The 14,906-nt window shown below is 48.3% G+C and overlaps 2 protein-coding genes across 2 annotated transcripts in view; one reads left to right on the plus strand and one right to left on the minus strand.

The window, feature by feature from the left end:
- Positions 1-528: 528 nt before the first annotated feature.
- Positions 529-8,589, plus strand: MYL2 (myosin light chain 2). The gene is made up of 7 exons (XM_080822100.1): positions 529-626; positions 2,075-2,164; positions 4,273-4,348; positions 5,470-5,574; positions 6,174-6,252; positions 6,341-6,389; positions 7,864-8,589. The coding sequence occupies exons 1-7, from the start codon at positions 624-626 to the stop codon at positions 7,960-7,962; spliced, it is 501 nt and encodes a 166-aa protein (XP_080678226.1). The 5' UTR covers positions 529-623; the 3' UTR covers positions 7,963-8,589.
- Positions 8,590-8,844: 255 nt separating this feature from the next.
- CCDC63 (coiled-coil domain containing 63) overlaps positions 8,845-14,906 on the minus strand; it is a gene marked incomplete at its 3' end in the record, with an annotated part of 28,340 nt that continues 22,278 nt past the window's right edge. The window contains exons 8-10 of the mRNA XM_080821638.1: positions 14,126-14,318; positions 11,093-11,296; positions 8,845-8,990 (exon numbers count right to left, since the gene is read on the minus strand). Of these exons, the coding sequence (XP_080677764.1) occupies positions 8,845-8,990; positions 11,093-11,296; positions 14,126-14,318 (543 nt within the window). The remainder of the gene's footprint in view (positions 8,991-11,092; positions 11,297-14,125; positions 14,319-14,906) is intronic.

Below are 14,906 nucleotides of genomic sequence, written 5' to 3' on the forward strand. Positions count from 1 at the left end.
ATAAATAAGTGAATTCCACAGTATGTCAGGAAGGGATAAGTGTTCTGCAGAAAAACAAAGCAGAGAAGGGGTTCGGGAAGGCAGAGGGTGAGTGGCTATTTTAAGCAGGGTGATGGGGAGGTCTCACTGAGGAGGGAAGATCTCAGCGAAGATCTGAGGGAGGTGAAGGACAGAGCCTCGCAGAGGTCTGATGGGAAAACACTCCAGGCAGAGGGAAGTGCAGGTGCAAAGGCCCTGGGGTGGGACCCTGATCACATCAGAGAATTGTAGCAGTCTCCTCTCTGCACTTTTCTTTCTCAAAATTGACAAGCACAAGTGCATGCCGCCCAAGTGTTGCCGAGAGCGTGCAGCATCTTTCCCTGTGACCCAGCCGCCTGTCTCTTTAACCTTGAGTGCCTTTTTGGGTCTCATGTGTCACTGTGTGGCAAGTGAGCTCCCCTTACTTCAGAAGAACGGCATGGGCTGGGGGGGCCTTAGGTGGTGTCCGCCTCACCTATTACTGCCAAAAGTGGTCATGGGGTTATTTTTAAACATGGAGAGGAAGTATTTATTGTTCCCCAGCCGAGGAGAGCTAGGCAGCCTGAGGGATTCTTCTGGGGAAGCAGTGCAGTGTCCTTTCCAACATGGTGAGTAGTGAGGGCTCTGAGGTGTGATGCCACAGGGGTGGGGGGGGGGTTAGGAAACAGCACCTGTGAGCAAAGGACAAGAGGGGAGGGGGCAAAAGGTGGCTTTTGAGGGCCCCAGACCCTGGTGAAAAAAGCAGTGCTTGGTATGTGCACACAGAGGAACCCCAATCAATGCCCCGATAAGCCACAAATAACAGCAGCTCCCAGGGACTCGCAAAAACAAAATAAGAGAGTTGGCTTTTTTATGGCTTGTCTACTGACCTCTCGAGGAATCAATAACTCCCAGGGCTTGCAAAATGGGATTGAACGCTTTTAAGGATCAAATTGTAATTCGTTTCTCTTGTTCAGGCAGCTGGGGAAAAGAATCTTTTTGTTTTCACCTTTTGAACTTGCAAATTTAAAACCTGTCTCCCTGGGTTGTTTGGTTAGGTGTCCCCCCTCCCAAAGCAGGAAGCCGCCAAATCAGGGCCAGCCAGGGCGAATGGTTAGGAGCACAGACTCCAGAATGCAACTCCGTTCTGCCTTTCTGTGACTGTGTGACCTTGGGCAAGTGACCCAACCTCTCTGAGCCCAGGCTGACTCTCCAGTAAAATGGCTATGATAGTAGTAGCGGGGCGCCTGGGTGGCTCAGTCAGTTAAGCGTCTGCTTTTGGCTCAGGTCATGATCCCAGGGATCCAGGGATCGAGGTCCAAGTAGGACTCCCTACTCAGTGGGGAGCCTGTTTCTCCCTCTCTTCCCCTCTCAGTCTCTCTCTCAAATAAATAAATAAAGTCTTTACCAAAAAATTGCATCTAGTTGACTGGGGGATTAAATGAAATCACGTATGGATGGTGTTCAAGCATGTGCTCTATTTCACATGGGGCAGGGTGGGGACAAAAGTTAACTCGCTCTTCTCTGCACTGTTTGCCTATGCAAGGACAGAAAATTTAGAGCGGAGATTTGGAGATTTCGCTGCCACCCGGATCAAAGGAGCATGGGGGAAGGGGGAGCAGTGGGTTTTAACACCCTGAAAAAGTGTCATTTCATAAGGGTATCCCTCATGGTTTAGCGAGCCCGAGTTTCCCCCCTCCAATCAATCCTCCTTCTGTGCATTATGGAAATTTTGTGACATGCACTGAAACAAAGGCGGCTGGATCCTCCTGCTGGGGCTGGTCGGCAAGTGTTGCCTCCTTCCCTGAGACGCATCCCCACCTCCCCCAGTTTGCAAAGGAAGTTCTGCAAGGCTTACAGTTTCCAACGCTCCATCAGAACCAGCGTGCTTGGGGACACGTTATTCCATGTCCTCTGATCCCTCCAATATCGCCGTTTCGAGATGAGTGTGGGCCTCGTACCCCCATTTCACAGATGAGCAGCTGAGGCCCACTCAGAGATGGGGCCACCTGACCTAGTTCTCTAACCCCCCAGCTTCTGACTCCTTTCATTGATGCTCCCCCGCAACCCCCTCCAGGCACCGAAGAAAGCCAAGAAGAGAGCAGAAGGCGCCAATTCCAACGTGTTCTCCATGTTCGAACAGACCCAGATCCAGGAATTTAAGGAGGTGGGTGCAGCTGTTGAAAAATCCGCCCAGAGGGACATTCCCACCTGTTAGAGAGAACGCTCCCGGCAGGAACCTCTGGGCTAGATGTTTTTAATCCTCCAAACAACGCCAGATCCCGCCTCAACATGTGCGTGGACTATTGAAAGAAATTATTTTTAATATTTTTTGCCGATCATCAAAGCAAAGCACGTTTCTTGTTGAAAATATTGGCTGGGGGTGGGGTGGGGGGGATTCAGAAAAGCACAAAGAAGAACATAAAAACGACCTACGATTCTACCACCCAGACATAATCAGTTAACATTCTGATATTGTCATTTTTGTATTACATTTATATGCTTTTAAACTATTTTGCTATTTTTCTTTGGGCAATTCCTCATCAACATTTTCTATCATTTATTGAAACCACTCCCTACAGTTGCAGGTGACCTTTGTTTAGACTGTTTTACGATTATGAATAACACATCTTTGCTTGTTTCCTTGGGGTAAATTCCTAAAAGCAGAACCACTGGGTCAAGGAACTAAAAACCAGACCCAACAGCCCTCCAGAAACGCTGTACTAATCCCTGCCCCCGTCAGCCTTTTCAAAAGGAAAAAGTACCTTTTCCCCCCTATATCTCCATCAACATTGGGTATTATTAATAGCCTAAAATATTATTTCTGCCAAACTGAGAGATGATAAAGAGTATCTCTTGGATTTTAAATTATATAGTTCCCCATTGTAGAACACTAGCCAGGTGGAAAAGCCATCGCATTCTATGGGAGTGAGCCTTATTAAGTAAACCTAAGTACCAATTAGGCCAAATTAAGCCACTGCCCGCAGGCTTAGAAGGATAGACTCTGAATTAATTTTCCAGCAGTCGTGATGGCTCACACTGAGTCATCCACACTCCCACCTGGGCCTTTAGAGGAAAATACACTGCAGAGCCAGGTGGGTTCTGTATCAAAAGGGAAACAATTTGGGGCTCCAAGTGGGACGCGAACACTTGTACTCTTTTGTCCTCACTAATGTTCAGATCACAGGAACGTTGTGTCCCATAGGCCACCAGGGAAAGAATTCTCAGGACGAAATATTCATATCTGAACTTGAAATTGTCACCTTGCAGGGAGAAGACGCCACGCCCCTTCCCCCTCACCCTGTCCCAATCTCTGGAATGAGATCAGCTGCTAGGGGGGCGGGGGGGAGGGGGTGCGAATACTTTCAGAAACAGCTGCGAAGAACTCAAAAAAACCATGCAAATGATAAGTCGTTTGTAAATTGACCTGGGCTCTTGGGAGTGTTCATGGGTGCTCCCTGGGAAAGATTACCAGCCCCAGTTTATAGATAACTGGGCTCTGGTGGTAGGGGTCGGGGTGGGGGAGGAGACCCGGGTACTAACTTGATTTTTTCAATAACAATTTCGTGGAGATGTAATTCACACAACCCCAAATTCGCCTTTATATGCTAGGAGCACAATTTGGTGGTTATTTACTGAAGTCGCAGAGCTGTGACTTCCAAACATTTTCCTCACCCCAGAAAGAAACCGCGTACCCATTAGCAGTCACTCCCCTTGCCCCCCTCTCCCCCAGCCTCTGGCCACCGCCCATCTATTTTCTGTACCCATGAATTTGCCTGTTCTGGGCATTTCGTGGAAACGCATCATACAGCATGTGGCCTTTTGCCGTGGCTTCTCTCGGTGTCCCAAGTCAGGCCTTCTCCGTGTTCCGTGTTCCAGCAGGTGTCAGGCTCTCCTTCCTTCTTCTCGCTCAGGAGCAGTCCATCACGTGGCTGGACCACGGTGGATCCATCCATCAGTTGATGGTCACATGGGCGGTTTCCAGGTTGGGGCTATTGTAAATAAAGCTGCTAGGACGTTCAGGCACAGGTTTCCATGGGGACAGATGTTTTCAGTTCTCTTGGGTAAATGCCTAGCCCTGGAATTACTGAATCCTATGGCAACTCTATGCCTAACATTTTAAGGAACGGCCAGGCAGTTTTTTTGACTCTTGATCTCATGGCCTTCATGCTCCCTGAATCCCAGAATCTCATTTCCCCCAGTCCATAGCCCAATCTCTTGGGTTCCTCCACTCAACTTCTCCTGGGCTGACCAGCCAACCTCCCCCTTCCACAGGCCTTCACCATCATGGACCAGAACAGGGATGGCTTCATCGACAAGAATGATTTGAGGGACACCTTTGCTGCTCTTGGTATGTCCCTCCGCTAGGCCTGCAGGAGGGTCTCCTTATCCCACCCTCCCGAGGGGTGGAAGGGTCCACTGTAAAGGTCAAGAGCTTGTCATTTTTCAAAGAAACAGCTCAATCATGGCTGGCCTTTACGACAAGCTTTGGAAGATAGCAATGTGTTGAGGCTTTAAGTGTCTTCACGTATTTTTCATTTTTCTTTTAAAATATTTTTTTCTGTGATTTTGAATGCATTGCCAGCTCACTATAGAAAATTTGCAAAATTCAGAAAAGTATAAAGAAGAAAATTTAACCATTAGGTCACATTCCACTGTCACATTTCACCCTCTAAGTCTTTCCTAGGTACATCTGGTTTTTTGTGGGTTTTTTGTTGTGGTTGTTTTAAGATTAGAATCATTCTATTTTGGATTCACCTCTTTAACATCTCAACAGTGTGAGCATGAGTATATGGAGCTTTTTCAAAATATATGTGTCTAACCTGCAACCACTCACCCCTCTCCACTCCCACTCCCAGGACTCAGGGCCACCATGAACAGCTGTGCAGGTTGTGCACTACATCATTCTACAGATTACTATTCATGTCTGTAGCCACTACAGATTTTTATATTTAAAACATAAATTATGAGTGGCTTTTAAATAAATAAAACATAAATTAGGAGTGGCTTTTTAAAAATTTGCACAAAGGTGCTATATGGGCTTGTGGCCGATGCTAATATCAGAATCTCCAAGGCTGTGTGGGTTACAGCAGTTATAATCGGAAAAAGTTCCCTCAGGTGATTCTGATCTGTCTCTCACCTCCAACCGAGAGGGATAATTTATAATATGAGCATTTCCCATTTAAGTAAAAAGTTAAAATATCTGTTTAAAATGTTCTGGGTTCTGAAGACACTATTATAAAAATGCTAGCCCCTCCCCCCATTGGATGTGTGGGTTGTTTCCAGCTGTCTGGCTATTATAAATGACACTGTGGAGAACATCCTTTCCAGTGAATCTGATCATGCCCACTCCGTCTCTGATTGTCCCTAGACTAGATTCCCTCCAGTGGAATTACGAGGGCAGATGCCAGGGTCCTCAGAGCTGTTCCTGACCCAGCCTAGGGGGCCCTGATCGTGTGTTTCCTGCTGTAGGGCGTATGAACGTGAAAAATGAGGAAATCGATGAAATGCTCAAGGAAGCTCCAGGTCCAATTAACTTTACTGTGTTCCTAACAATGTTTGGGGAGAAACTTAAGGGTAAGTTCATGTGTAAGTCCATATATGTATATTTGTGTATGTGTGTCTGCATTTGTGCATCTGTGTGTGTGTGTGTGTGTATCTTCATCTTTGGGCATGAATTAAAGCACCAGGAGGGCAGACAAGGGTGGGCAGAAGATGAAGGCAGAGTAACCCTGGCGGGAGAAAAAATAAAAGCAGCGGTTCCCATTGCTCCAAGGCTTACCCTGAGCCAGATCTCATGCCACGCCCGTTGCATGCATTCCCTGGTTTAGCCTCTAGGAGGCAGGTTCTCTTCTTATCCCTGGTCTAAGGCTCAGAGATGGAAAGCCACTGGCCTATGGCCACACAGCTAGTAAATGCTGGAGATAAGATTTGAATCCCAGCCTTTCTAAATCTAGATTCACGTTTCAGCACGGGTTTGCTCAGAAGTGACTGGATTCCCAGCCCACTCTTTCCGATTACCAAGGTTCAGCGCTCAGAAGAAGGCAGGGCCTTTCCTCCAAGCAAAACAGCCTGGGTTTGGCCCGTCCATCTTTGGAGGGAGCTGGGCCCTGCCTCCTGGGGTACCACGGGTCCCTGGCCACCCATGGCATGTTCAACCCTGTTCTCTCTTTCAGGGGCAGACCCCGAGGAGACCATTCTCAACGCATTCAAAGTGTTCGACCCCGAAGGCAAAGGGGTGCTCAAGGCTGATTAGTGAGTGGGATGTGTAGGGGAGGACATAGGGGTTCCCTGCTTCCCATAGACACACCTGGTGCCAACACCTGCTGTTCTCTCTTGGCAGCGTTCGGGAGATGCTGACCACACAGGCAGAGAGATTTTCCAAAGAGGAGGTAACGGCATCTTGAACACAGTCGCCTCAGCTCCTGTTTATAGATGGGGAAACTGAGGCCCAGGGAAGTTAGTCACTTGCCTGAAAGGACACCACCACTGCTAAATGAGGGGGCCTGGATTCAAACCTAGGTCTGTCTGACTTTAGGTCCATCTTCTTCACAGTGCTGGGAGCCCCGGTTTGAACACCAGTTTCCTGATGGAGTGAGGGTGGTTTGCATGGCGCCACATACTGTCATGTAGGTTCCGCACTGTGCAATTCTTTTGGCTGTTGCGCTCCTAAAATACACTGCGGAGTTATCTGCTGGTTGCAATTGTGTTCCAGCAGATGGCAGTAAAGTGTCCCGTTGTAATTTTATTTTATTTTTTTAAAGCTGTATATACGACTTCTTCTGGTAGGAGGCAGTAATATGCCTGGAAGAAGGGGCACTTTTGCTAATTCGCCCAAAGTCCTGTTAATAATATCAACGGCCCTGTTGATATTATTAATGGAGTATTTAAAATAACCCCTTCTCAGGCTTGAAGCCATCAGTTTTCACATTTCACTAAACATTGTATTTAGGTTTCCCCCTGAAACTCAAGCACTTAAAAGAGCCTGCCTTCACCTCTTACCAGCTTGGTGACTTGGGTCAAGCACTTTAATCTCCCTGTGCCTCAGTTCCCTCATCTATAAAGTGGGGAGGGTAATAAAACTTTCCTGGTAGTATGTTCTGAGGATTAAACCAGTTAAGATATATAAAGTGTTGAAGCATATGACAAGGACAGTGTAAGTGTTAGCTAGTATTGGCTGAGAGGTATTTTTAAAAAATAACTAGTCAATACTTTTTAAATGTGGAAATTGCATGTTGAAAAAAAAAAATCTAGATTTCTCATTTCCCTCCAAGAGTCAGATTCCCTCAAAAAGTCTGACCTCCTAGCCCATTTGGCCGCATTCGGCTGGCTCTGCCTGGATGGGTTGTACGACTGCTTTTAGCCACAGTCCCCACCAGGCCCCCTTGCTCCCTCACACAATCTGCCTAGCCCCTTTGTGTACATGCATTTGCCATCCCCGCTTTATCTGCTACAGGCGGGTTCCCAGGAACATCCCTGCAGGACAGCCCGTGGGGTCAGCACCTGCAGAAAGGCAAGGAAGGGCAAAGGAGCAGGGAAGCACGGAGGGAGCTGCTGACCCTCAGCTCAGGCCCAAAGAGTGTCTTGGCTGCACCCCACCTCCCAGGGAGCCATGGAGAGAGGCCCCCAAGTTGGATCCCACCCTGATCAGTTGGCTGTGGGCTGCCCCAGGAATGCCATGACCTTGGGGCTGACAGCTCTCTGCAGCAGCAGGGTGACAAGGCCTTCCTGGAGGGGGAGCTGAGCGTCGTGTCCCCACACCCACCCCAGGCCTGCTGCCTCTGGCTCAGCACGGGGACCCGCACACGGTGGTCCCTCTTGCTTTCCCTCCCGTCACACTGAGCATGTGCTGCTGGCTCATTACAGATTGACCAGATGTTCGCCGCCTTCCCCCCGGATGTGACTGGCAACTTGGACTATAAGAACCTGGTGCACATCATCACCCATGGGGAAGAGAAGGACTGAGAGGGGCTCACCAGCCAACCCTGGGCTCGTCTTCGGCGGGGAGGTGGTCCCTGCCGTTCCTCTCACTTTGCCCGGTAATGCTGCCGTCCCTGCTACTGGCCTGTCAGCTGTGTGGCTGCCTTGTTACCCATTTCCATCTTTGCAGCCTCAGTGGCCTCTAGATACCACGCGGCCACACATCCCGCAGCTAGAAATCCATCCCGAAGCTGGGTTCAAATAAACAGGATGTTGTGTATTGGTTCCTGGTGTTTCTCTGACAGAAGTGCCTTGAATAAAGAGGATCCTTTGCTAGTTCCCGTGAAGGCCGAGTATGAGCGAGTGATGACCCTGCTGTCATTACTATGGAATCCTTGTAACTCTTTATTTGAAATAGATCTTCCACAGCCACTCAGGACCATTTCTATCAAGGGCCACGATTTATTGGAGTGTTAACTAGAGGACCACAGCCCTTTTCTGCAGAGCCTAGCTTCCATGACATCTTCTCCTTTAGGATGCCATTGGAATGTTTCTCCCATAGATGTGCTTAGACAGGCCCCGTGAGAAATGAAGGGGAAGAGGCCTCACATTCATTCTAAGAATATGGCTCATTTGGCAAAAAAAAAAAAAAAATCTCATCCGTTAACTATCAGAGGTTAATTTCTAATTTCAGAAGTACTAGCTGTTTGTTCTGGTCCCAATCTCAGGGAGTTTCAGGAGTCATGGTGACCTCATACAACTCTTGTTTCCTGTCTCAGCTCCTCTGTCCTAATTCTTCTACCCCATCCCAGGGTGGCTCCCAGAAGCCTAGTCTAGTCTCTTTGCAATGAGTGTGAGGAGGCACAGGGGTTACGGAAGAAAACATTTATTCTCTCTGGTTAAGGTACAAATGTAGCCCCGTCTGTCTCAACCTGTTAACTTCTTCCTGAGCCTCGGATCATCCCCCTTCTCCGGTACGCTCTCTGAATGTAAGTCCCTGCTTCGAAACTCTCTTGCGATGTAGTTGCTGAACACGAGCTGCTGAAGGCTGCTGTGGTCCAGGGGCTGCTCGACTGCATCAAAGACAGGACTTGTGTGAGGAGTTTGGAAATGAATCCCAGCGTGGGGTGGGTATAGATAGCTTCCCTCCCAGGGACGGTGCCTCTCTGCCCCATTCATGGACGCGCCCAAGGCAAGGACGTCCAAGTCTGGTTTGGGGACCCTCCACACTGCTGGGAGTGGAGTGTGAGCATTCTTGAGGTTCAGGGAGGAAAAGCATCAGTAAAGATGTACTGCACAGGGATGCGCAAGACAATGATTACTTTTCTCCCAGAAGAGGATGTGAAGGTGAGTTTAGTTTAATGTCAGAGAGACAGGGCCACCATGAGCAGTTGTTCAGGATGTAGACTGCACAGACATCTGGTGGAGACAAGTGAATGGATGGGCTGAAATCCAACCCCCACTCAATTGCCAAACCATGTCCACACAGAAGGGTCCCCTTTTCTCAATCTGTTCAGAGGGGGTGTCCCTTTGAATTCACACATAGGGGCCATAGAGACTAGTGTTAAGAGAACCCAATGATTATCAACATTCCCTTGAGCAGAAGTGAAGGCATCATCTGCAAGTTCCTGACCTTGTGAGGGAAGCATTACCAGCAGCTGGGTCCTGCCACCCTCCTCTTAGGAACTCAACGGCCCAAGGGAAGCGGTGTTAGGGTGGCTAATGCCAGACCCAGCTTTCACTCCTGCTAAGTTTCAGTTGCCTCGACTAAATCGAACAGGAGGCTGTGGGTGTGTGTGTGAGCACGTGTGCACATACATCTGTGTGTTGGCACTCTTCCCCTACTCCCCACCCCCCATCATTGACACACCTGCACACCTGAAGGGCTACTTAGAGAAGTGGGACAACTTTTTTTTTTTAAATCCAGTTTTCTCTGATTACTAAAGATGCTCAAGATCATTGTAAAAAATTTTAAACAATACAGAATTGTTCAACTTAGAAATGCAAAGTTCTCTGTGAATCACCACAAGAACCCACTGTAAGTCAGCCTATAAATCCTTGGTTAGACCTCCCTCCTTCCCTCTCAACTTCCCTCCCTCCGTCCCCTCCCCCTCCTCCTTCTCTCTGTCTCTCTCTCTCCCATTATATACATCTCTTGCCCTATTATACATCAGGGCTGTCAAGGGCTGTCTTGTACACTGTAGGACTTTCACCAGCATTCCTGGACACTAGATGCCAACAGCACCCCCCACCTCCCAGCTGCACCAAACAAAAATATCTCCAGACATTGTCAGAAGTCCTCTGAGGCGTAAATCACTCCTGGTTGAGGACTAATGAATATATATATATATATATATATATTCCTATAATCCATATATATTACAATTATATCTATAACTTATATACCCTGTGTGTGTAAGAGAGGGAATTTATAGGGTCCCACTGCATTCTTTTCCGTGTCTGCATAGCATTCCTATGCATGGATGGGTGAACAGTGATTCCAGTTTGGGACTGCAGTGAACATCGTCCTACTTGAGTAAATGTTTCTTGAAGGACCAGTTTGCACGGGTGAGATTATGGGCCTAATGGGTGTAACCAGGTCTCAGGCTTGTCACACCTGTGGCCACACTGCCCTCCAAAACCCAGATGGGGCTGATTTTTCTCTCCACCTCCAGAAAGAAGGGCTGCTTCCCGCAGTGAGGGGAGCGTCATGAACTTCTGCCCGGGAAGAAGCCTGGCCACGGGGGGCCACTTAGGCATCTGGCTCCGGTCACCAGCCAAGCCACAGCTGCTTCAGCCAGGAGGTTGGGGGACATGGTAGGGGGCGGCCCAAGGGTGGTCACAGGAGGAGTAAGACTCAGGGTCATGGGGTAAGGGTGAAAGACGGGATCAGGGATTCTCGTGTGCTGCCGGTTTGTAGACTGTGGACATTTTAAGGTTCATTTTAAATGGTCACAAAGTAGTGATTTAAAATATGTATACATCCAGGATCACTAAAGTCCAGGATCTTCATTGTGCTGTAGGGAGAAGCATCCCCCCGGCGAAACAGGCCCAGGGCCACAGCCACAGTGGAACCCAATGAGGCTCATAAAGGGAAACAGGCTCTACACTGCAGACTCTCCCCAGCACAGGTCTCCTAGCAACCTGCACAGGCCGCGGGAGGACAAGGACTCACCTTCATCCAACCTTTCGCCCAAGGGGTCAGTCCCAAACACTGGGGGGATGACCTTGATGGGTTCTGCAGGCTTAAGGAGGGCAGAGCCGCCCCAGAAGGGGTTGACAAAGGGCGGTTGGGTCTCGGTTTCCGCCCCTTCCATTTCCAGGATCCGCCTGTAGGACTCCAGCAGCAGCAGGTCATTGGTCTTCTTTTCGATGATGGCTGGAAAAAAAAAATTGATCAGAACCAAGACGGCAGCCCAGAGACCTGGGTCAGGGTGGGGGTGGGGTGGGGGTGGTGGGATTGGGGGTGAGGTCCCCTGCTGGAGAGGAAGGGAAGGAACAGGACGAGGTGTCTCTCATGGGCTACACCATGCATTCTCCAGGCCATATCATCCCGAGAGGGCAAAACTTTGTTGCTGAGAGGCAAACAAAACAAAACAAACCAAAAAACCCCACCTGACTTTATAACATAAAACAGATATACATACAGAACAAAAACGACTATATAGTGTACCAAGAGTGTTAAAACTGCCTGAGGACCACAACTGGGGAAAGAATGTCTGAAAAGACTCCTAAAGAGGCAATAGTGAAAGGAGGTTGAGAAACACTGGATTACACCAAAAACTGGGAGCCCCGGGCAGCCCCATAAACGAATAATTTTTCTCTTGTGCACTGTCTGTCTCAGGCTTCCCGACCTTTGCTCACACTGTTCCTTCTGCCCAGAGTGGCTTTCCCGACACCCATCCCGACACGACATCCCTGAATAATGCCTGCTGGTGTTTTAAGACTTGGATCAGGGCTCCGCTGAACGTTTCTCTGAGCGGCCTACTCCCGGGACCTGCCCCTCCTCTGTGTTTCAGAGCCTTGTGCACTCACCAGAGTGGTGCACTCACCAGCGTGGTGCACTCATTTACTCACTCAACAAATGATTATCAGACACCTGCCATGCCAGGCGCAGTGCTAGAAGTTCCCAAGGCATGGGGGGGAACCAAAATGACAGGAACAGTAACTGGGAAGATGCAGGCCCTGACCTGATGAAGCCCATAAGCTTCAGTGTGTGTGAAGAAGACGGAGAGAAAGACAAATTTACCAAGGAACCTTGTTATCCAGATGATCATTATCTGGATTGTGTAACCACTGGATTTAGATACAATGTGGTTTTTTAAAAAGATTTTATTTATTTACTTGACAGAGACGCAGCGAGAGAGGGAACACAAGCAGAGGGAGTGGGAGAGGGAGAAACAAGCTCCCCACTGAGCAAGGAGCCTGATGTGGGACTTGATCCCAGGACTCTGGGATCATGACTTGAGCCATAGGCAGCAGCTTAACCAACTGAGCCACACAGGCATCTCTGGAGAAAGGACATTTAAACTGAGATCTGAGAATTCTAAGACAAGGATACCAGGAACAGCTTGTGCAAAGGCCCTGAGGTAGGAATGCATTGAGGGGAGGGTTGCAAGAATACACCGAAGACTGTGACGTGAGGTGGTAAGCAAGGACAGAGAGTAGGATGAGGAAGGTGAGAAATGGAAGCAAGGGCCAGGCTGTGCAGAACCTGATAGGCTGTGGGCAGGAAAGAGTTAACACAGCAGTCTGGCTGCTGTCCTTTGAAGGGCCTGCTTCCCAGGCTGGCCCCAGGCTGGCATCAGGGAACTTGGGTTTCAGAAAGGTTCCTATCATCATTAACTGATTGATAACAGCAGCTCGATGTGCCTAAACTGTGTATACAAAACACGTTTCTGCTAAACACCTGGGTTTTTTTTCCCACACTATGGGCACAGTCTCTCTAGTGAGCCTCCCCGGTGGACAACATTTCACCTACATTGTCACAACACAGTGCTGGGGGGATTAGCACACCCTGTGTGACCCCGCTGGGAGAGGACCCTTGGAAGCTTGCTCTTGGCTTCCTCCAGACTTCACCCCAGGGCCTATTTTCCTTTTGCTGATGCTGCTTTTTATCCTTTTGCTCTAACAAATCATAGCCACGAGTACCACCATATGCTGAGCCTATGAGGCCTCCCAGCAAATCACTGAACCTGGCAGGAGGGGGCATGATGGGAAACTCCCAAACACAGATTGTATTAAGAACTGTAGGTTTTATTCTAAGAGCAGGGCAAGCCGTTCATTCCAAATTGTCATGATCTGTGGAGGTGCCTTCCTCCTTCTCCATCCTGAGCTCAGGCCTATGGCTAGAAATGTGTGTTCTAGTTCATAGGCATTTGCTACATCCCAGGCACTGCTCTGAGCACTTTATTTCTTCCTTCCAACCCGTATGCTTTCCATTTCTTTTTCTTGCCTTATTGCATCGCTTAGGACCACCACCATGATACTGAGTAGGAGTGGTGAGAGCAGACATTCTCGCCTTGTTCCTGATCTTAGAGGGAAAACACTCAAATTTCCACCCTTTAGGGTGAGGTTAGCTGTAGGTTTTTTGTTGTCATTGTTGTGTTTTCTTAAGAGAAAGAGAGAGCACAAGCGGGTAGGAGGGGCAGAGGGAAAGGAGATAGCTGACACCCCGCTGAGCAAGGAGCCCCATATGGGGGCTTGATCCCAGGATCCTGGGATCATGACCTGAGCCAAAGGCAGGCACTTAACCACCTGAGCCCCCCAGGTGCCCCCCGCTATTGGTGTTTTGTACACACCCTTCAAGGTTAAGACCGTTTCCTTCCAGTTTTAGTTTGTCGAGAATCTTGACCATGAATGGATGCTGAATTTGTCAAAAGCTTCTTCTGTCTCTACTGACATGATCATATAGTTTTACTACAATTAAATTTTATTTAATCTTCCCAACAAACATTGAGGTATGGATTGGGCTTACTCCTCATTTTTTTTTTAGATGAAAGAATTAAAACACAGATTCAAAAAGTTGCCCAGTGGCCCAGAGCTGGTAAGAGTAGAACCAGGATTTGAACCCAGGAGGGCTGGCATTATGGCCCACATGCTTCTCCACTAGGCTCACCACCACCACCCAAGAACAAGCCCTCGCGCCTGCTCATAGAAAGCTCTGGAAATGGATCCTAACAGTCCAATGGCCCCAAGCTTGACTCACCAAAGTACTGTGGAAGGTTGTTGTCGGTAATTTTCCCTGTCTCCCCTAAGTGCCCCAGGATGGTAGTGGCATCACAATTAATCTTTTTAAACAGATTCTCCACCGAGTTCTTGAGATACTCCAAGGTCTTGCTGATTTCCTTGTAGCTGTTTTCATACATGTCTGCCTCCTCCGTGGTCTTCTTCAGTTTCTCCTGGTGACAGACCCCCAATTCCCAGTCCGCATTAGCCAGACTGCCACCCTGGGCTCAGTGGCCACATGAGGACTTTCAGTGCAGATGGGGGTTTGGGGTCCTCTGGAAATGAGGTCTCTGAACTACAGAATTTCAAACCACTCAGGGGGTACAAAATCAATCTGTTAAGCATTTTAATTAATAAATGCTCAGCATTTTAAAGAAAGAAAGTAAATAGAACAGAAAAGAAAGGAAGAGAATTTCTGATAAAGAGCGTTTCAGATAAAGAGGGGAAATACTGTTAAATGTACATTTTGTTTCAATTACATATACGTGTGTCTACATGTGCACTGGATTACTATGTCTTTTCATTTTTTTTTTTTTTAAATAGGCTACGCAACCAGCATGGAGGCCAAAGTGGGGCTTGAACTCACAACCCTGAGATTAAGACCTGAGCTGAGACCAAGAGTCAGATGCTCAACTGATTGAGCCACCAAAGTGCTCCAGGATTACAGTATCTTCTAGAAGCTGGTGATTCACTTTTTTAACATTGTGGCCCCCAGGAAGGAATACATTTTACATCGCAGCCCAATGTATGAAACATACACA

Source organism: Martes martes (genome assembly GCF_963455335.1).
Source record: "Martes martes genome assembly, chromosome: 13".
NCBI classification, from domain to species: domain Eukaryota; kingdom Metazoa; phylum Chordata; class Mammalia; order Carnivora; family Mustelidae; genus Martes; species Martes martes.